The sequence below is a fragment of the Antedon bifida genome, chromosome 1 (genome assembly GCF_963402885.1).
Source record: "Antedon bifida chromosome 1, ecAntBifi1.1, whole genome shotgun sequence".
NCBI classification, from domain to species: domain Eukaryota; kingdom Metazoa; phylum Echinodermata; class Crinoidea; order Comatulida; family Antedonidae; genus Antedon; species Antedon bifida.
This window is the reverse complement of record NC_136226.1, coordinates 1,675,990-1,692,132: the sequence shown is the minus strand read 5'-3', so window position 1 is coordinate 1,692,132 and position 16,143 is coordinate 1,675,990. Positions and strand designations below refer to the sequence as shown.

Genomic DNA, 16,143 nt, shown 5'->3' with positions numbered 1-16,143 from the left:
TTTTGTTTGGAATAATATTTACTGAGGCCATTTTTTCAAATTATTTGAACACCAACTGCTTTGATAAATGTCATGTTGACAACATTCTACCCATGTTATAATGGACGATTCAAGGCCCAATTCCCAGTGATGACTCATTTTATGAGGGATTAGTAAATTTAGTGATAACGGTGGGTTAAAAGGCTGAATTAAATTGCACTGTTTGGTTGAAAATAAAGGGAACACTATGCTGTTCAATTTGTATCAATGTTGTTGCAAAAAGTTTATTTCGTTTTCTTTTATTTCGTTTTCTTTCAGTAGGGTAGCCCTGCTACTGCTCTTCCGAGGAGTCCTACGACACATTTAAACATAATTTTAAAACAACTTAAACTATAAACTTAATTATTAGATATATAGGCCTATTTAATAATAAACAATAGAAATTTTAAACCTGCAACTACCCATTAAAAAATATAAATGTAAAGGTCCTATTTTATTATTTGACCTTAAGTTAAAATGGAGGTGGTTGATTCGCGGCTTAATCATAGAGAAAGCGAACAAACAAAAATAATCATATTTTTACACCTTTATTTGTTCTATGGTATACATAGACCTTTGGTCCTTGTTCAGTCTGGCTTGGGTTTATCACAATACTGTACTCGCTACATTAGGCCTATTATCTCCGCAACAATAACTGCTGCTCTTTTGATACTAAAAGAGCAATTATAAAACAAAATCGACATTTTGAATAAATGAGTTTTAGAGAGAAACTAGGAGAAATGCATGCAAAGAAGTAAATCTGTAAGTATGTATCAATAATATAGACTAATTGGACCTAGGCCTACCTGTGCACTGTAACCAGTATACTTTACTCAACCAAATGTTTATATCTAATAATATATAAATAAAGCACACTGTCAATTTAAATGTTATTAACATTTTTGCACATAAATGTTTTGTGAAATTCAAATGATTAAGATTTTGCTTTACGGATTCAGAAAATCAAATCAAAATAATTAATGTAGCTTAACATTTTATCCACAATATGTGGTCTATCAAAGCATTCCGACACTCACTTAATGACTACATATCTGACTTTTCTAGATCTAGAAAACTCAGATATCTGACTTTTCTAGATCTAGAAAACTCAGATATCTATATCTGAGTTTTCAGAAGATAAAGAAAAAGAGCTTGGCCTATTTATCGACTAGGACAGGCTCGACCCTTTAAGTGTTTTATCGGATCACTCCTATAGCTCTCCTACATCGAATAGTCTTCATTTTACTAGCTTAAATGTGTGTGGACTGAGGAGTAAACTCCAACTGGGTGTGTTAGAACAATATTTATGTAATTCAGACTTCGTATGCCTTTCGGAAACGAAATCGGATTCAATTGATGCTAATGATATTGAGGGATTTGTTCCATTTGTGAAACTGGCTAGCGAGGGCGAGCGTTTTGGTGGTTTTCACGGTCTTTGTATCCTTGTAAAAGAAGATATTGCCCAATACTGTAATCTGATATCTGGATGTAAGTCGGAAGCTGCTCTATGGATCGAATGAATCGCAGATGTATCTGGTATCGACACAGAGGAAAAGGACATATTCTCTACCAAATCAAAACTGGAAGACCTTGGGATTGAAGTTAGAAGATTTAATAATGATCACCTAGTTAATAACAATGGTTGAAAGCTGGTTCAAATGTGTAGAAATTTAAACCTTTTAATTGTAAATGGGAGATGTGGTGTTGATAAGGAAATTGGTAAAGTAACATGCCACAAAGATGGTGGTAGTGTTGTAGATTATGTACTTGCTTCCCCGAGACTATTTCCTAAAATAGTATTTTTTTAGATTGACACTCTAGATAAGACCTTATCGGATATACACTCACCATTAAAACTAACTATTAAAATAAATAAACCCAACCAAACCCACTCACAATCCCCCTCCTCGCCTTTAGTTAAGACAAAGGATACCATTGTTAGAAATAATGATTATGTAACTGTTAAAACCACCTGGAATCACAGTCTTGCAATGCCATTTCATGATGCATGCGATAGAGTTGCTATAACTAACCTGAACACAAAAATGTATAAAATGAACGCTAATAATATATCAAATGACGAGATGGATTCTTTAGTTAAGGACTTAAATAACATATATATGGTTTCAGCTAAAAAACTAAATATACTTAAAACAAATATACCTAATACTTCTCCTGCTAAAAAAAGAAAGCCCACTTCAAACAAGCCATGGTTTAATAAAGAATGTAAAAACAAACGAATTGAATATGTAAAGGCAAAAAATAAACTTAAAAAATTAATTCAACAGAGGCAACAGAACTATTAAAAAATAAAGCAAAAGTATATAAAAAAATCCTTAAGGGCGAACAAAAAAAATATTATAAAGAATTGAACAAGAAATTAAGAAATCTAAAAACACAAAATCCTAAAAATTATTGGGCTATTCTGAACAAAAATAAAGATGTAAAAAATGCAGATATAAGTTTAGGTATATTTAGAGAACACTTTAAAAAATTAAGTGAAAGTAAAGATAACGAGGATAGTGATTTTGACCCAAGGAAAATAGACCATTCAATAATTTTTTTTGTGGAGCAAATTAATTTCATGTGGCATAAACGGTAAAGTTATTACTGTTATTTATAATATGTATGCAACGGCCAAGTCTTGTGTCAAATTGAATGGTTTAATTTCCGATTGTTTGCCATGTAATATTGGAGTACGACAATGGGAAAACTTGTCACCACTTTTGTTTGCGATTTACCTTAATGATTTCGAATTTTTTGTTAGTCGTTACTATAAAGGTCTAGATTACCTATCCAAAGAATTCAACAAGGTTTTAAGTGATGATGATGTAGAAGTTTTCCTCAAATTATATGTTTTATTTTATGCGGATGATACAATTGTTATGGCAGAAAGTCCCATAGAACTTCAGAAAGCATTAAAAGCTATTCATAACTATTGTGGTATGTGGAACCTCACAGTTAACACGACAAAAACAAAAATTATTATTTTTTCTAGAGGGAAAGTTAGAAATAAACCCATGTTTATGTTTGGTGATGAACAAATTGAGATTGTAGATGATTACATTTATTTAGGGACAACCTTTAATTTTAATGGCAAATTTAATAAAGCTATTGACAAGCAAGTAACACAAGCCAAAAGAGCAATGTACAGTATGTTAACAAAAGCCAAACAATTAAATCTTCCGTTAGACATTGTGTGTGAACTTTTTGACCAGCTCGTTTTGCCAATTTTGGTATATGGTTGCGAAGTTTGGGGATTCCAAAAGCTTGATCAGATCGAGGTCTTTTACAGAAAATTTTTAAAGCATATTCTCAAACTTAATAAATCCACTGCAAATTGCATGGTTTATGGTGAAGTCGGTAGAGTAAATATTAAATTAGTAATTGATAAAAGAATGTTACAGTTTTGGGTACGCATCATAAGTAGCAAACAAAGCAAATTGTCAAATATTATGTTCAGGTTGCTAAAAAAATTACATGATCAGGGTATTTATCTCTCACAATGGACTAGCAAAATTCAAAATATACTCAACAATTGTGGTATGCCCCAAATGTGGAATGACTTCGATAATTTTAATAAAAAATGGTTAGCAAAGAGTATTAATCTCCGATTGAGTGACATCTCAAAACAGGAATGGCGTCATGATGTTTTTTCTAATTCAATGTGTGATAATTATAGATATTTTAAGGATGTTTTAGTATTCGAACAGTCATTAATTTTACTAAAAGATAATGAAAAGATTGATCTCTGCAGGTTCAGGAATCATCGACTTCCAATCTCTAAAAGATACAGTAATGAACACGAAACCAAATGTACTTTATGTAACCTAAACGAGACTGGAGACGAATACCACTATTTATTTATTTGCCCCTTACTTATTCCCATGCGCCAAATTTACATTCAGAAGTATTATATCACCCGCCCAAATAGAACCAAAATGCACCAATTACTTAATACCAGATCAAAAAAAAAACTATCAACTTAGCTAAATTTATTCATAACATTTTGTATTTGTTTTAGTTAGATGTTGTTTTTCGATATATCAATTATTTATTAAGACCAAATATTTATGTCTGGAAGTGTTTAGTTTGTTTCTGTATAAGATTGAAAGAATGTTCTTTCATACCCTGAAAAAGGGTCGATAAAGAAATAAAGAATCATTGTCATTGTCATTGTCATAAAACCCAGATCATCAAATGGATCATTCCATTATTAATAGAGGGTAGCTTGTTTGAAATACTACAGTTATTATAAGTTTTTTTACTAATAATAATAATAATTATTGTAACTTGTAGTAGCAGCCTACGACTTAAATCATAAAGAAATACAGTATACACCTTTTAAAATGTAGGCTTAGCATTTAGGCCTAGCCTAGCTAAGCAAACTCAATTCAAGGCTCAACGTGTGGGCGTTATCGCGATGTATTGTGAAGAGTAGGCCTGGCCCTACTAGGCTAGAAGTGGTCAACTCGTACTCAAAATAACTCGTACCTATTCCCAACTTGGCTAACTCGTACCTCAACCAACTCGTACCCACACAAACTCGTACATACCTAATTTTTAAACCTACATTTTAACAGTAACATGCACTGTATTTTCTTTATGATTTAAGCCGTAGCCCGCTTCTACATGTTACAATATTAGTAAGAAAACGTACACAGTAATCAGTTTTAGTAATACTCTAGTATTTCAAATGACCTACCTTCTGATTAATAATGGAATGATCCAAATGACCTACCAACCAATCACATGATGATCTGAGTTTTCTAGTTCCATTTTGGAACTAGAAAACCCAGATCTTGATATCCGAGTTTTCTAGATCTAGAAAAGTCAGATATATCTGAGTTTTCTAGATCTAGAAAAGTCAGATATCTGAGTTTTCTAGATCTAGAAAACTCAGATATATCTGAGATCTGAGTTTTCTAGACACCCTTTTTTTCTTTTATATTATCATACAACAATTTTCAACCATTCTTCTGCAGACAGAAACATTTGGTGAAATGGCAAATGATGATGCTGATGAGAAGTTTATGGACTTCAAATCTGACTTCAGTAAACAATATGAATCTTACAAATGCAAATGGCTAAGATTTTGTTTATTTGATCATCTGCCTTTAAGTGACCTCAAAGCTACAAATAAAGGAAATCAGTTATTAAATTTACTAGAGGAACGTGGTTGTATACTACATAATGATGTTCATCTTTTAAGGGAAATAGCAGACATTTCAGAGCTAAAAAACGCAAGGGACCTTGTAACTAAATATACTTCACAATTAAATCATAATGCAGCCCAAAAAAGGCTGTCAAATTATCGGAAAAACTTGTTTATGGCATTACGAGAAGTTGAAGATGATGACGTAAGTGACATTGCTGCTCACTACAGATTAAACAATGATTTCAAAACTGCTTGGGACTTAGTATTCCAACTGGAAAAAGAAAAACTTCTTGAAGATAAACCAAACAAAATAAGGAAGTTTGCGAAATGTCTCAACAAAAAAGCACATAATCGTCTACTTGGCATTAGTATGTATTTTTTTTTTATGTTAAAGAGCATTAAAACAAATAGACCTACAGTTGCCTACTTTTCAGAAAAGTGTTTAAAAAAACACTTACTTAAAATTATAGGCACAAATGTAGTCATTCAAAACCTTCAAATCCTACCTATTATTATTATTAGGACTTTCTCTTCATTGAATTGCAAAATAAGGTTAGGTTCTCAATGCAATGTATTTATTGCAACATGTTTTTTTTTCTATGAATTGAATAAGCATCACACTAGTTGTTTCATTCAAAATTTTTTACAATTGTTAAACAACATCTAAGTATATTTTATTATGTTTATTAAAGGTGCTGAAGTAAGGGTATCTTTAAAACGAAGAGTTGAAGATTCTGAAGATCAACCATCTCCAAAGAGAATGAGTCTTGAAGAGATTTTAGCATTATGTTTCGATAAAGTAGGAAGATTTAAAGTCTACTTTTCATTTCGTTATTGGAGTAACAGTTTGTCTATAACAGAAGGATCGATAGTATTCAATGTATCTCTAGTTGATCCCAGTTCACTTACCAATCTATGGAAACTTCATCAAAGTGGGCAACTTCTGAAAGATATAGCAGGAATACTTTTTTCAAAGAAACGTCGAAAAGAGTTTGAAGAAACTTGGGAGACACAGTTTGATAAAGGAATATACAAAGAGGCTCTTGATAAGCTAAATGGGAAAGGTAAGAAATTGATTGTCATTTAACTTTTATTCCAACTCAAGTGTCAATAAATAAAAAATTTAGTTTCTGACTTCAGTCCATTTTTACATCGGCACTGACCCCAAATTGATTCAGTATTGCATCTAAATGTTTTATGAATACAATGACATTTCACATTTCAGAACACACTTATTTGATACCTTCAATCACACAAAAGGATACAGATGTTTCAAAGAACCCAACAGAAGTTGCAATACCAAGACAGTCAGAAGCTTGTTCTACACTACATCAACACACAATGCCAGCTGCTCGAAGCGATCGTCTGTGGAGCATTTCTGAGCGGTCAATTAATTATTTTAGGTTTTATTATTAACACTAGATGGAACCCACTATGGAATTATTGTAATAGTGGAAATAAAGGGCAACACATTATTATCCAGTGTAACAGTACAACAATTTTTTTTATTTAGAAGGCTTGTGATGATTTGCGATTTAAATTACCTTCAAAATGTAAAAATGTTAAATGTACATATTCTTGGTCTTCAAGCTTAACTGGAAACTAAGGAAATTCAGATTAGGCCCTTCCAACACTGCAGCCAGCAGTGCAGCGACTACCAGATCAGCTCCGGGACCGGGAGACAATCTCCTACTCTTTAACGTGCACTAAATGTACAGGGGACTAACGGCTTATCTTATCCGAAGGACGAGGCAATGACAGTAAAGCATCTTGCCTAAGAATGCAATCAGTATGGTACAGATAGACTCGAACCTATGCCTATCACATGATAGTCCGATATTATCAGTACACCATAACTCTCTGGTATATACAGCACCCACCACTATCTCCCATCCAGAATGCAACTGGGCCCAACATTGCTTAACTTGTAAACTGTAAGAAAATTATAATGAACAAAACTAATTGTTCATAATTTATATTTCAATGTCTGGGGTCTATAAATATAAAAAAACATATTTATTCAGGGCTTCATTCAATACAAATTTCAGTATTGTATACAGATGTAAAAGCACTTGTAGCAGCTTAAAAAGAGGGTATTTGATGGTCAATACACACATTACACCCATTTATCCACAATAAGAAACATATTGATATAAAGTTTGCGGTACACCATGTACACCAACTCAACAGTTCTTTTCAGAACTAATACACATGGTGTACCGCAAACTTTATATCAACATTTGATTTCGCCATGCAAACCTTCAAACAATATAAGAAACATATTCATATTATAAATCTTTTATTGAGTAAGAGTGACAATTCTAGAGATGTGTTAAATGTGAAATTCTGAAATATTCTTTTTTTGGTCACTGGTATTAATAGGTCTTTACAATTTTCTCATAATCAATGTGAAAGAAAAAGAATGTATCACAGAGCATCGACCTGAATTTATCACTTTGGTTAAAATACCTCCATTTTAAACCTATACCTGTGTGACAATTTACTATTCTTGTTACATGGTAATCAAATAACAATAGGCCTTTTAACTTTTCTTAAAGCCTTCGCTCGCGTACCATCTAGGTCGTGCCCACATGTGGGTCTCGAATACATAGTAATTTCAGCGTAAAAAACTGGCGATTTCAAATGTACGTACCGCGGGACTATAATACATTGTCGTTTATTTATGTATTTATGTAGTCAACCAAAATTAGCACCCTGCGAATTACTTCCAAAAGAGAAACTTCTCACAAAATGAGTCCAAATATTTGATTTGGACTCATTTAAACAAACCCAATTTGTGTTTTGTATCTAACATTAGAATTGAGGGTTGGGGTTTTTTTTAATAGGCCTATAAATAATATAACACTAAATAGAGTAAAACATTTCCGATTTAATAACTGTTAAAATTGTCACTGTCATAGTCGATTGAAATAGTAAAGTACATGCAACGATACACCACCACGACGTCAGTAATAAAGTATCATTATTATTATGTGTTTATAATCTAAAAGTAGGGGCTACCCACACTCACAGTAATAAAGTTTATTAGTATATTTGTTTATATTATATCTAACAGTACCAACACACACAATAAGAAATTTGCGATTCAAATGGCGATCAAAAGTGGTTAATACCTATTTACAGTATTGTATAGCTTTACAATACTATTTATGTTTATTCTCAAAGGGCCCATAAATTTACCTACTTGTGTTAAATCATGGAGGTATGCAAGCATGGTTTAACCAAATAATTTGGAATGTTCCACGTATATTAAATCTATCAAAATAGTATTTTTTAAAGAAAATCGGCCTGTCTTCAACATTATGATACTGTACTCGAGCTGTTCAACCCGTTTTCAGCCATTAAAAACAATTATCGTAGGAGGAGATAGGAAAATGCGAATCATCCTCGTATTATTGTATGCGGGAATTTTTCAAGATGGACATGCATTAGACAGTGTATACCACGATTGGAAAACACCCTATTTGGGGCAAATCGTTGAACCTAAATTCGTTTTAATTGTCAATAACTAATTATCTAACTCAATTTAATTAGTAAACAGGGTTACATCAGGTGGTTAAAATCAGTATCGAAAGTACGGACTAACTTCATATACCATCGAGTAAACATTCTAGAAATAACGCGCGATTTACCGAATTTTGCCCTTACGTAAATTTATATATAGATACGTATTACACTATGCACACTCATAGTAGTAGTACAATTGTATTTCATCTGTATCTGCAAAATCAATCTATATGCAACAAAAAATAATAATAGTATTAAAAAAATATATATTTTACGGTATTATTTTATATACGGAGTTTTCGCAGAAGCACGCGTTAACTTTAACGCTATTCCCAACATGCAACGCGCAAACTCCGCCCACTTTGTAAACAAATCGATCTGCGCGTGCGCAAGCATTACTGTAATATTGCGGACATTTTTACATTAAAATCGTAATCCTATTTGATATCAATAATTCGTTAAACAGTTTTTTATGTACAGCATAGGCAACACCAAGCATATAGGCCTATAAGCTTGCCATTGTTCATTACTTGTGTTGCGCTTACGTCATCCTTGCTTTCGTTGCGTCCTAGATCTAGAGGGAACCAATCTTTAGTTATTTACCACCCTGTAGCTACCTGGAAAGCGCTATTACATCAAACTGCGGGCCTATGGGCAGCGCAGTCAATAGTGCCTTCGCCCACCACTAATTGCAAGAATTTATTTCACCACAGTACATTTTTATTATGGTCTCCTACACACTACTAAAAGTCCCCAAAAATCCCAATATGGGAAATTGATCTAATTAGCATCAAATATGCAAATTAGCTATAGCGCGATTATTGTTGAACAAGAAATATTTCTTACAAAAAACGCTGCTTTGTTGACATAACAGTTTTAAAGATATATTGTCCCCTGAAAAATATTTTTTATTTCAAATTTGTTTTTGAATGTGTCATTTTATTGTCACATAATAGTTATTCACGTTAACCAAACAATTATTTACCTGAAAAAATGTAATTTGAAGCAAAAAACACTTTGGTTTTTGGGTTATAATTAAAAGTTTCTTTTCTGTTTTTATACATGAATAAATATTATTTTTTTGTTACAGAAGTGAATAACTTTTGTATTTGAAGTAAAATACAACAAGAATTCATACTTTGATATGTCCAAAAAATACCGAATCTGTAAAAGATGATGTGCTTTTTAAATAATTTAAATAAAAATGATGTCTAAATAATTTTACTTTATTATACTAAACAAACTCACTCACTCAGTTTATTTTATTGCTAAGGTCAAGTCTGGGGGTCACTTCATCAAGCCTAGATGCTTCAAGTGTCAACAATTTGTATCCTATTACAACCTAAAACTTTACTATTACTGTATATGGACTGTTTTGATAATAATACAATGGTTATCTGACAGCGAATTACAGTATTATATATATCGGTCTAGATTGACCGATGGGACTCATAATTGTAAATACCAGAAATAATGTTTTGATTATTTGACAGTGAATTATTATAAAAATGGCCTATGTTGACAGCAAGAACAAAGTCATTATTTATTTTACAGATTACTGTCTGTATTATCAGCAATTTTTTTTCATAGACTCTCTTCTCCCAGACGTGCTTTGGGGTTTGTAATTTTAGCATGACCCGTCCTAGTTTACAAAGTACCAAAATCGTCGGCCTCTAGAACTGCTGCTTGCTTTAGCTTCTGAATGAGTAGTCCTCTTGGGACGTACCTGGCTAAAGCAGCAGCGTGAAAACCTATTGACTATCAAAATACAAAACCTCATTGATGTAAAAACACCAACAAGTTATAGGTACGTTTATGAGGTATACTTTTAGAAAAATAATATTGTTTTGAAAAACACTCCATTTAAAAAAATGGTATCAACCAAACTCCATTTTTGTATATTTTTTTCTACATTAAATGGAACTCAATACAAGTTTGTGCTTTTTCACTATAACATACAAAAACATCACTGAAAATTTGGATAATTGGCCTTTGACATGGCAACGAAGGCTAAAAAATAAAATGGAATGTTGTTGATATGCTTTTTATTGAAGTGCCTATTCATGGTAAAAATTTGAAGGAAATCCAATTTTTTCACAACTGCCACCAAATTTTTGATTTTTACAGACAAAATGGCTGTTAAATATTCAGTAAACATTTCAGCGAATCTGGAAATTCCCAAACATGAAAAAATCGATTACGATTATTGAGATAACACGTAACACAATAGAACTTCCGTTATCTATTTATAAATTCATGTATAAATTGTGACTACGTGAGTTATTACAGTACATTCAGTCTGGTTTATGACGACGTTTATGATGATGGTATAGGCCTACAACAAGACAATGCCAGCTGCTCGAAGCGACCGTCTGTGGAGCATTTCTGAGCGCTTGCACCAGCTTGAGTGAGTTTATCTTTCGTTAGATTTGTTAAACCTCCATTTCCGCCATGCTCGATTAATGTTATTTATTGCCTGAATATACTGTATCGAGTTGTTTATTAAACTAAATATCCAACCTAGGCCTACTCATCATAATATGTCAAAACGGGTCGCTTTTCGATCGGTAGGCCTACTACAATTCAGTTTTGACACCAAAAATTATCAAAATCGTACTAGGCGTACTATAGCCTATAATTTATTATCTAGACCTATATGATTTTTATAATATCTATATAGGCCTACTGTAGATGCTAAATATAGGACATTGGGGTTAGTTCAGAATTGTTTACATTTTAAGGCCCTCGCTCAGCTACTATTTCAAAATCCTGGATCCGTCACCCAACGTCACGGTATATAATCGAATTTTCATTCGAACTACATACATAATTTATTCTTAATTAAATTCTGAATGTTGGATGTCCTCATCATATATGGCTTATTTGTATTAACATAGGCCTATGAGAGTGTTATTCATATTTCCGTGTTTAGATAAGGGATCAATGGTGTGCGAATATGCACTGTTTTTTACTCGATTTACAATCGACGATTGTAAAGACATCGAGTATAATAAAAAAAAAAACAGTGCATAAATTAAATCATTGTCGACCCGGCTGTGTTTTTTTTCCACCATATTTAATGAGGGTGATCCATCCAGCAATTGCTGATCATTAGGGACCATCAGAGGTTCACAAGACAAACATATACACAAGATGATCTACATAAACAAAATCTTATTACAAGTCTTTGGGAGTGGAATTGTAATTTTGTCCTTAGAAAAAATCCTGACATGTGAACCCAGGACCCTTAGAGTGGTAGCCAAGCATCATAACCACCAAGCCACAACTCCACTCAGCAGCATATAGTCTATATCTTATAGGCCTACCTTGAATATTTTAAAGTTCATTAATTCAGTTCAACCAGCCAGCATGAGGCAGACGAGCGGTCGGAAATGTTGATACATTTTTAAAATAATTTCCGACCTTTATTAAAAAAATGCGATCTGCGCTTGATCGGCAAACAATGTAGGCATAATGAATAAACGTAATTATTCATCAAATAATCCACACAATATCTCACACGTAACAAATGTAGAAGTTCATCATTTCGAAAATGGTTTAACATGTTTAAAATGCCTATTCATTACCATAAAAATGAAATTGTACTAAATCTTTACAATCGGCGCAGTTTAAATATTGCTATAATCTTTCAAATACTATTAGCCCTATTATGGTACTTTTGTTGGTTCATAGTTTTTCGTCGAACGTGTAACAAAATACCGAACAATCGCCGGTTAACAGAACACGCGCATCTCAGAATTTGTTTCCACTATGACGCATGACGTAAGTGCAACGCAAGAATTGACCAATCACTAGCGATTCAAACTGCCGTTTGTCATTGGTCAACTCGTTTGCGTTGGGGCAATACTACGTCCTTGCGTTGCGTCTTACATTGCTGAAATACGCAACAATTCCTTTCCTAGCTTAGATCGAAGCGCGTACGTACGCTATACCAATTATGTGAGTGTCATTTTCGGTCAAAGTGTTACCATTAATTTTATGAATTTTTTTGTTCCATAGTTTCATTTCCACCCATGTAGGGGTGTCATTTAACAAAATTCGCTTTGTCACAAGCCCACCATAAGGTAGCCGCCGCTTTTTACATTTTTGATATTACTATTTTACTTCTGTCTAAAAATATCAAATCAAATGATGAATTTGGAAATTCCCATAATATGTAGTTCTCACAAATCCAAACAAAACAATTTAAATTACAATCAATTAAATCAGGGAGGTATTTATACCTCCCTGATTAAATACTGCAACATCTGGCAGATCGCATGAATTGGGAAATTCCCATTTTACGAAATTCGAACAAGATCGATACTGCTAGTGAGAGCAGACTCTATCGGTCACGTGATGTTATTGACGTTTCGATTGATTTGTGTTCAAATGAGCTTAATAAATATCAAAGTCCATTTGATAGTTAAATATTTCACATTAAAAATTAAACCTATCGAAGCTCATATTTATATTACACCATGGAGAAAAAACAGTAGCAGGGTCGTCGCTGTGGAGTCTATTTTGGAAGCAAATAAGCTCACTCAAAATTCCATATTCATATAGCATATAACTAGTCTATGTTCTAGGCGGCGGAGTTTTGTCTTAATATTTGTAAAAAGAAAAATATTTTGGCACATAATGACGTTTCATACGTATACTACTTAATCCCGTCGGCTGTCCAAAAAATTCACACGTAATAAAAATATGAAGGTATATAAACTCTACCAAACTGGCAAATAAATCATTCTTTACTTTTTTAACCTAGCAACGTTTTCTACAATAATTTCTATTAGCCTAGGGGTTATTGCGATTAAGACGGTTCTGATTGGTTGTAGCCATGGATTATATTGATTAAACCGTTTTTGATTGGTTGTAGCATTGCATAATTAATTTCCTACAAAAGAATAACATTTATTGTAATATAACATTAGCACTGTGTTTTACTATAATAAAGGAATATATATAAAATAATGAAATTTACCTAGTAATTTAGCAATGTGTTTTACTATGACCATTTTTGGTATAGTTAAAGATGTATTGTCCCTTTGACTAATTCCAAAAAAATAATAAAAAAAAGATTTCGAAAAAAAGTGGGTCATTTTGAAGTATCAAAATAGTTATTAACTTTCACCAAAAATTAGTCGAAAAAAAAATCATTTAACTGAAATAAAGACGTTTTTTTGTTCAAAAAATATCCCGTAATACAAATTCCGATCAAAACATATCTCATAATAGTAATACAACACGCTTGTTTGGCTACTCTGTATGCATAATCATAAAACTTCCTCGCGATCTGTGTGAAAACACCTTCTCAACCGTGATGAGTTGTAAACAATCCTAATTAGCATCATGAATAATGCATACTCGTTGTTTGAAATCTTTGTTTACTTTCGCTCATGACGATTTTCCAGACGAAATGTAATCAAATTAATTTACCTGTTAATTACGTTGTTTTCGACTTAAAGTGAATAACTTTAATATTACTTTGATATGGCCAATTTAAATTTAGAATATTTTGACCTTCGTTTTTTGTGTTTCAAGGGACAATCTTTAAACACAATGACAAAGAATGGGATAAATTAAAAATAACATAGCAATTTCTTTGGTTTTACATAAACAATTTGATATAGTTAAACACAGTAAAAAAGAATAGGATAATAAAACTAGTTATAGTAAAACACACTGAAGTAAAATTTATTTATCATTATTATAATAAATGTATCACCAAAGTCCAGTTGATCGGCTTTTTAAAACTAAATTAATAATAAAATACCAACGTTTTACATTTCTTAGAATCCAAGATGTACCAGAAACTATCAAAGAGGTGAGTAAATTAACTTATACAATTAAAAGTTTGTGTGTGTAGCTTCATTAAATTATTGTAATGTAATAAACATAATCATATCATCAGTTAACTCCTCACAATCAGTGGTATAGATTATTTTACAGTATGGTACTTACTTGTCTTGTTTACAGCGTTTGAAGTTTGTACGGAAGCTAAGAAATGATATCATAAAGGAGGCGGAGAATGAATATAAAGATGGCCAATATGTAAATGCATGCAATCTCTTTGGTCAAGCACATGACCTCAGCGGACTACTACTGAACTTGGGCGAGGACCTACGGTTTAAGGATGACAAACCACTGTTATTTCAACGAATACAAATACTTCTGAAACTGGTAATAATTATTAATTGATACTCACAATAACATGACTATTTCTGTTTTTTAACAAAATGATAGGTGCCTGAAAAAAATTTTTTCTTCAAGCATTGGTTGAAGGGGAAGAAATAAGGTATTAGTTACAGACGTAATAAGGTACATTACAACATTGAATAATGTCTTATTTATTGCAGGAATGTTATTATGATGTACCTAATGAGTGTGAAAAAGGTACGGTATTTATTTACTTTTCTTTAGGATACTAAACTTTATATTTTGCTCAATATATTGTAGCACCAAATGACACTAAACTGTCCTTATTTATTTACGAATTCCAAAGTGCATACGGGTGATGACATGTCACATGCAGGGGCAGATCCAGAATTTTTCAAACAGAGGAGCGCTAAAATATAATATTAATAGTCTGTTAAAATAGATATCAAAATATAGTTAATAATTTCAATTTAGCTGTAAAAAAGAGTGATCCACTGTTGTGTGCTTTAATAAAAGAAAATAACTGAACAATGAACAGAAACGCTATCCAAAAGTATACTATACTGTTTTTTATTAACTTTAGTTTTGAAACATGAACCTTCATACAACCATGTGAGAGTAGACAAAGCAGTAGCGTTGTATGAGATAGGCCAATATCAGGAATGCCTGAAAACATTGAGTTACTTCAAACCTCAGGTATGGTATCATTTTGATGCATTATTAAACAAATATGATTTCATGAGTAATTGGCACTGTTTCGTAATTTGATTGTACTTGTAAAAGTATGATCTTATGCTCACAAGTTTCCTTATTTTTATAGCAACGGGTAAACAATCCACGTATCGCAGACCTTTTGGAAAAGCTGAAGAAACATGATCTTCCTGGAACATCGGACAATCAAGGAGCTAGACCAAAATACAATAAGGTACAAAACAAAAAGTGAAAATACTTACGATGCCTTTGTATACTCATCTGAGAGAATAATAATAAAGAAATGTTAACAATATTTAACAAACGTTGTGTATGTCAGTAAAACAAAACACAAATACACAACAGATGTTATTAAACACTTTTATTACTAGTGTAGGTCTACTGTTTTGGAATAAGTATAAACAAATATTTAATTAAAAAGTTATTACAAATCATGCAATTTTTTAAATAAAACAGTAATAACATTTATAATTGGTTAACTGATAATGGTTTTCACTTAAATAAATAAATATAAGCCTATTATAATATGTTGTCACTATTCTATAATATAGTATAATAATAATATATAC

At 32.2% G+C, this 16,143-nt stretch overlaps 2 protein-coding genes across 2 annotated transcripts in view; one reads left to right on the top strand and one right to left on the bottom strand.

Annotated features, from left to right (window-relative positions):
* Positions 1-16,143, top strand: part of LOC144837674 (3'-5' exoribonuclease HELZ2-like) — a 107,430-nt gene that overhangs the window by 21,795 nt on the left and 69,492 nt on the right. Inside the window, exons 2-5 of the mRNA XM_078692925.1 lie at positions 14,501-14,531; positions 14,684-14,887; positions 15,064-15,100; positions 15,447-15,559. Of these exons, the coding sequence (XP_078549051.1) occupies positions 14,501-14,531; positions 14,684-14,887; positions 15,064-15,100; positions 15,447-15,559 (385 nt within the window). The remainder of the gene's footprint in view (positions 1-14,500; positions 14,532-14,683; positions 14,888-15,063; positions 15,101-15,446; positions 15,560-16,143) is intronic.
* The window catches only part of LOC144837003 (ubiquitin-like modifier-activating enzyme 5), a 100,735-nt gene that overhangs the window by 48,505 nt on the left and 36,087 nt on the right, over positions 1-16,143 (bottom strand). The window lies entirely within an intron of this gene.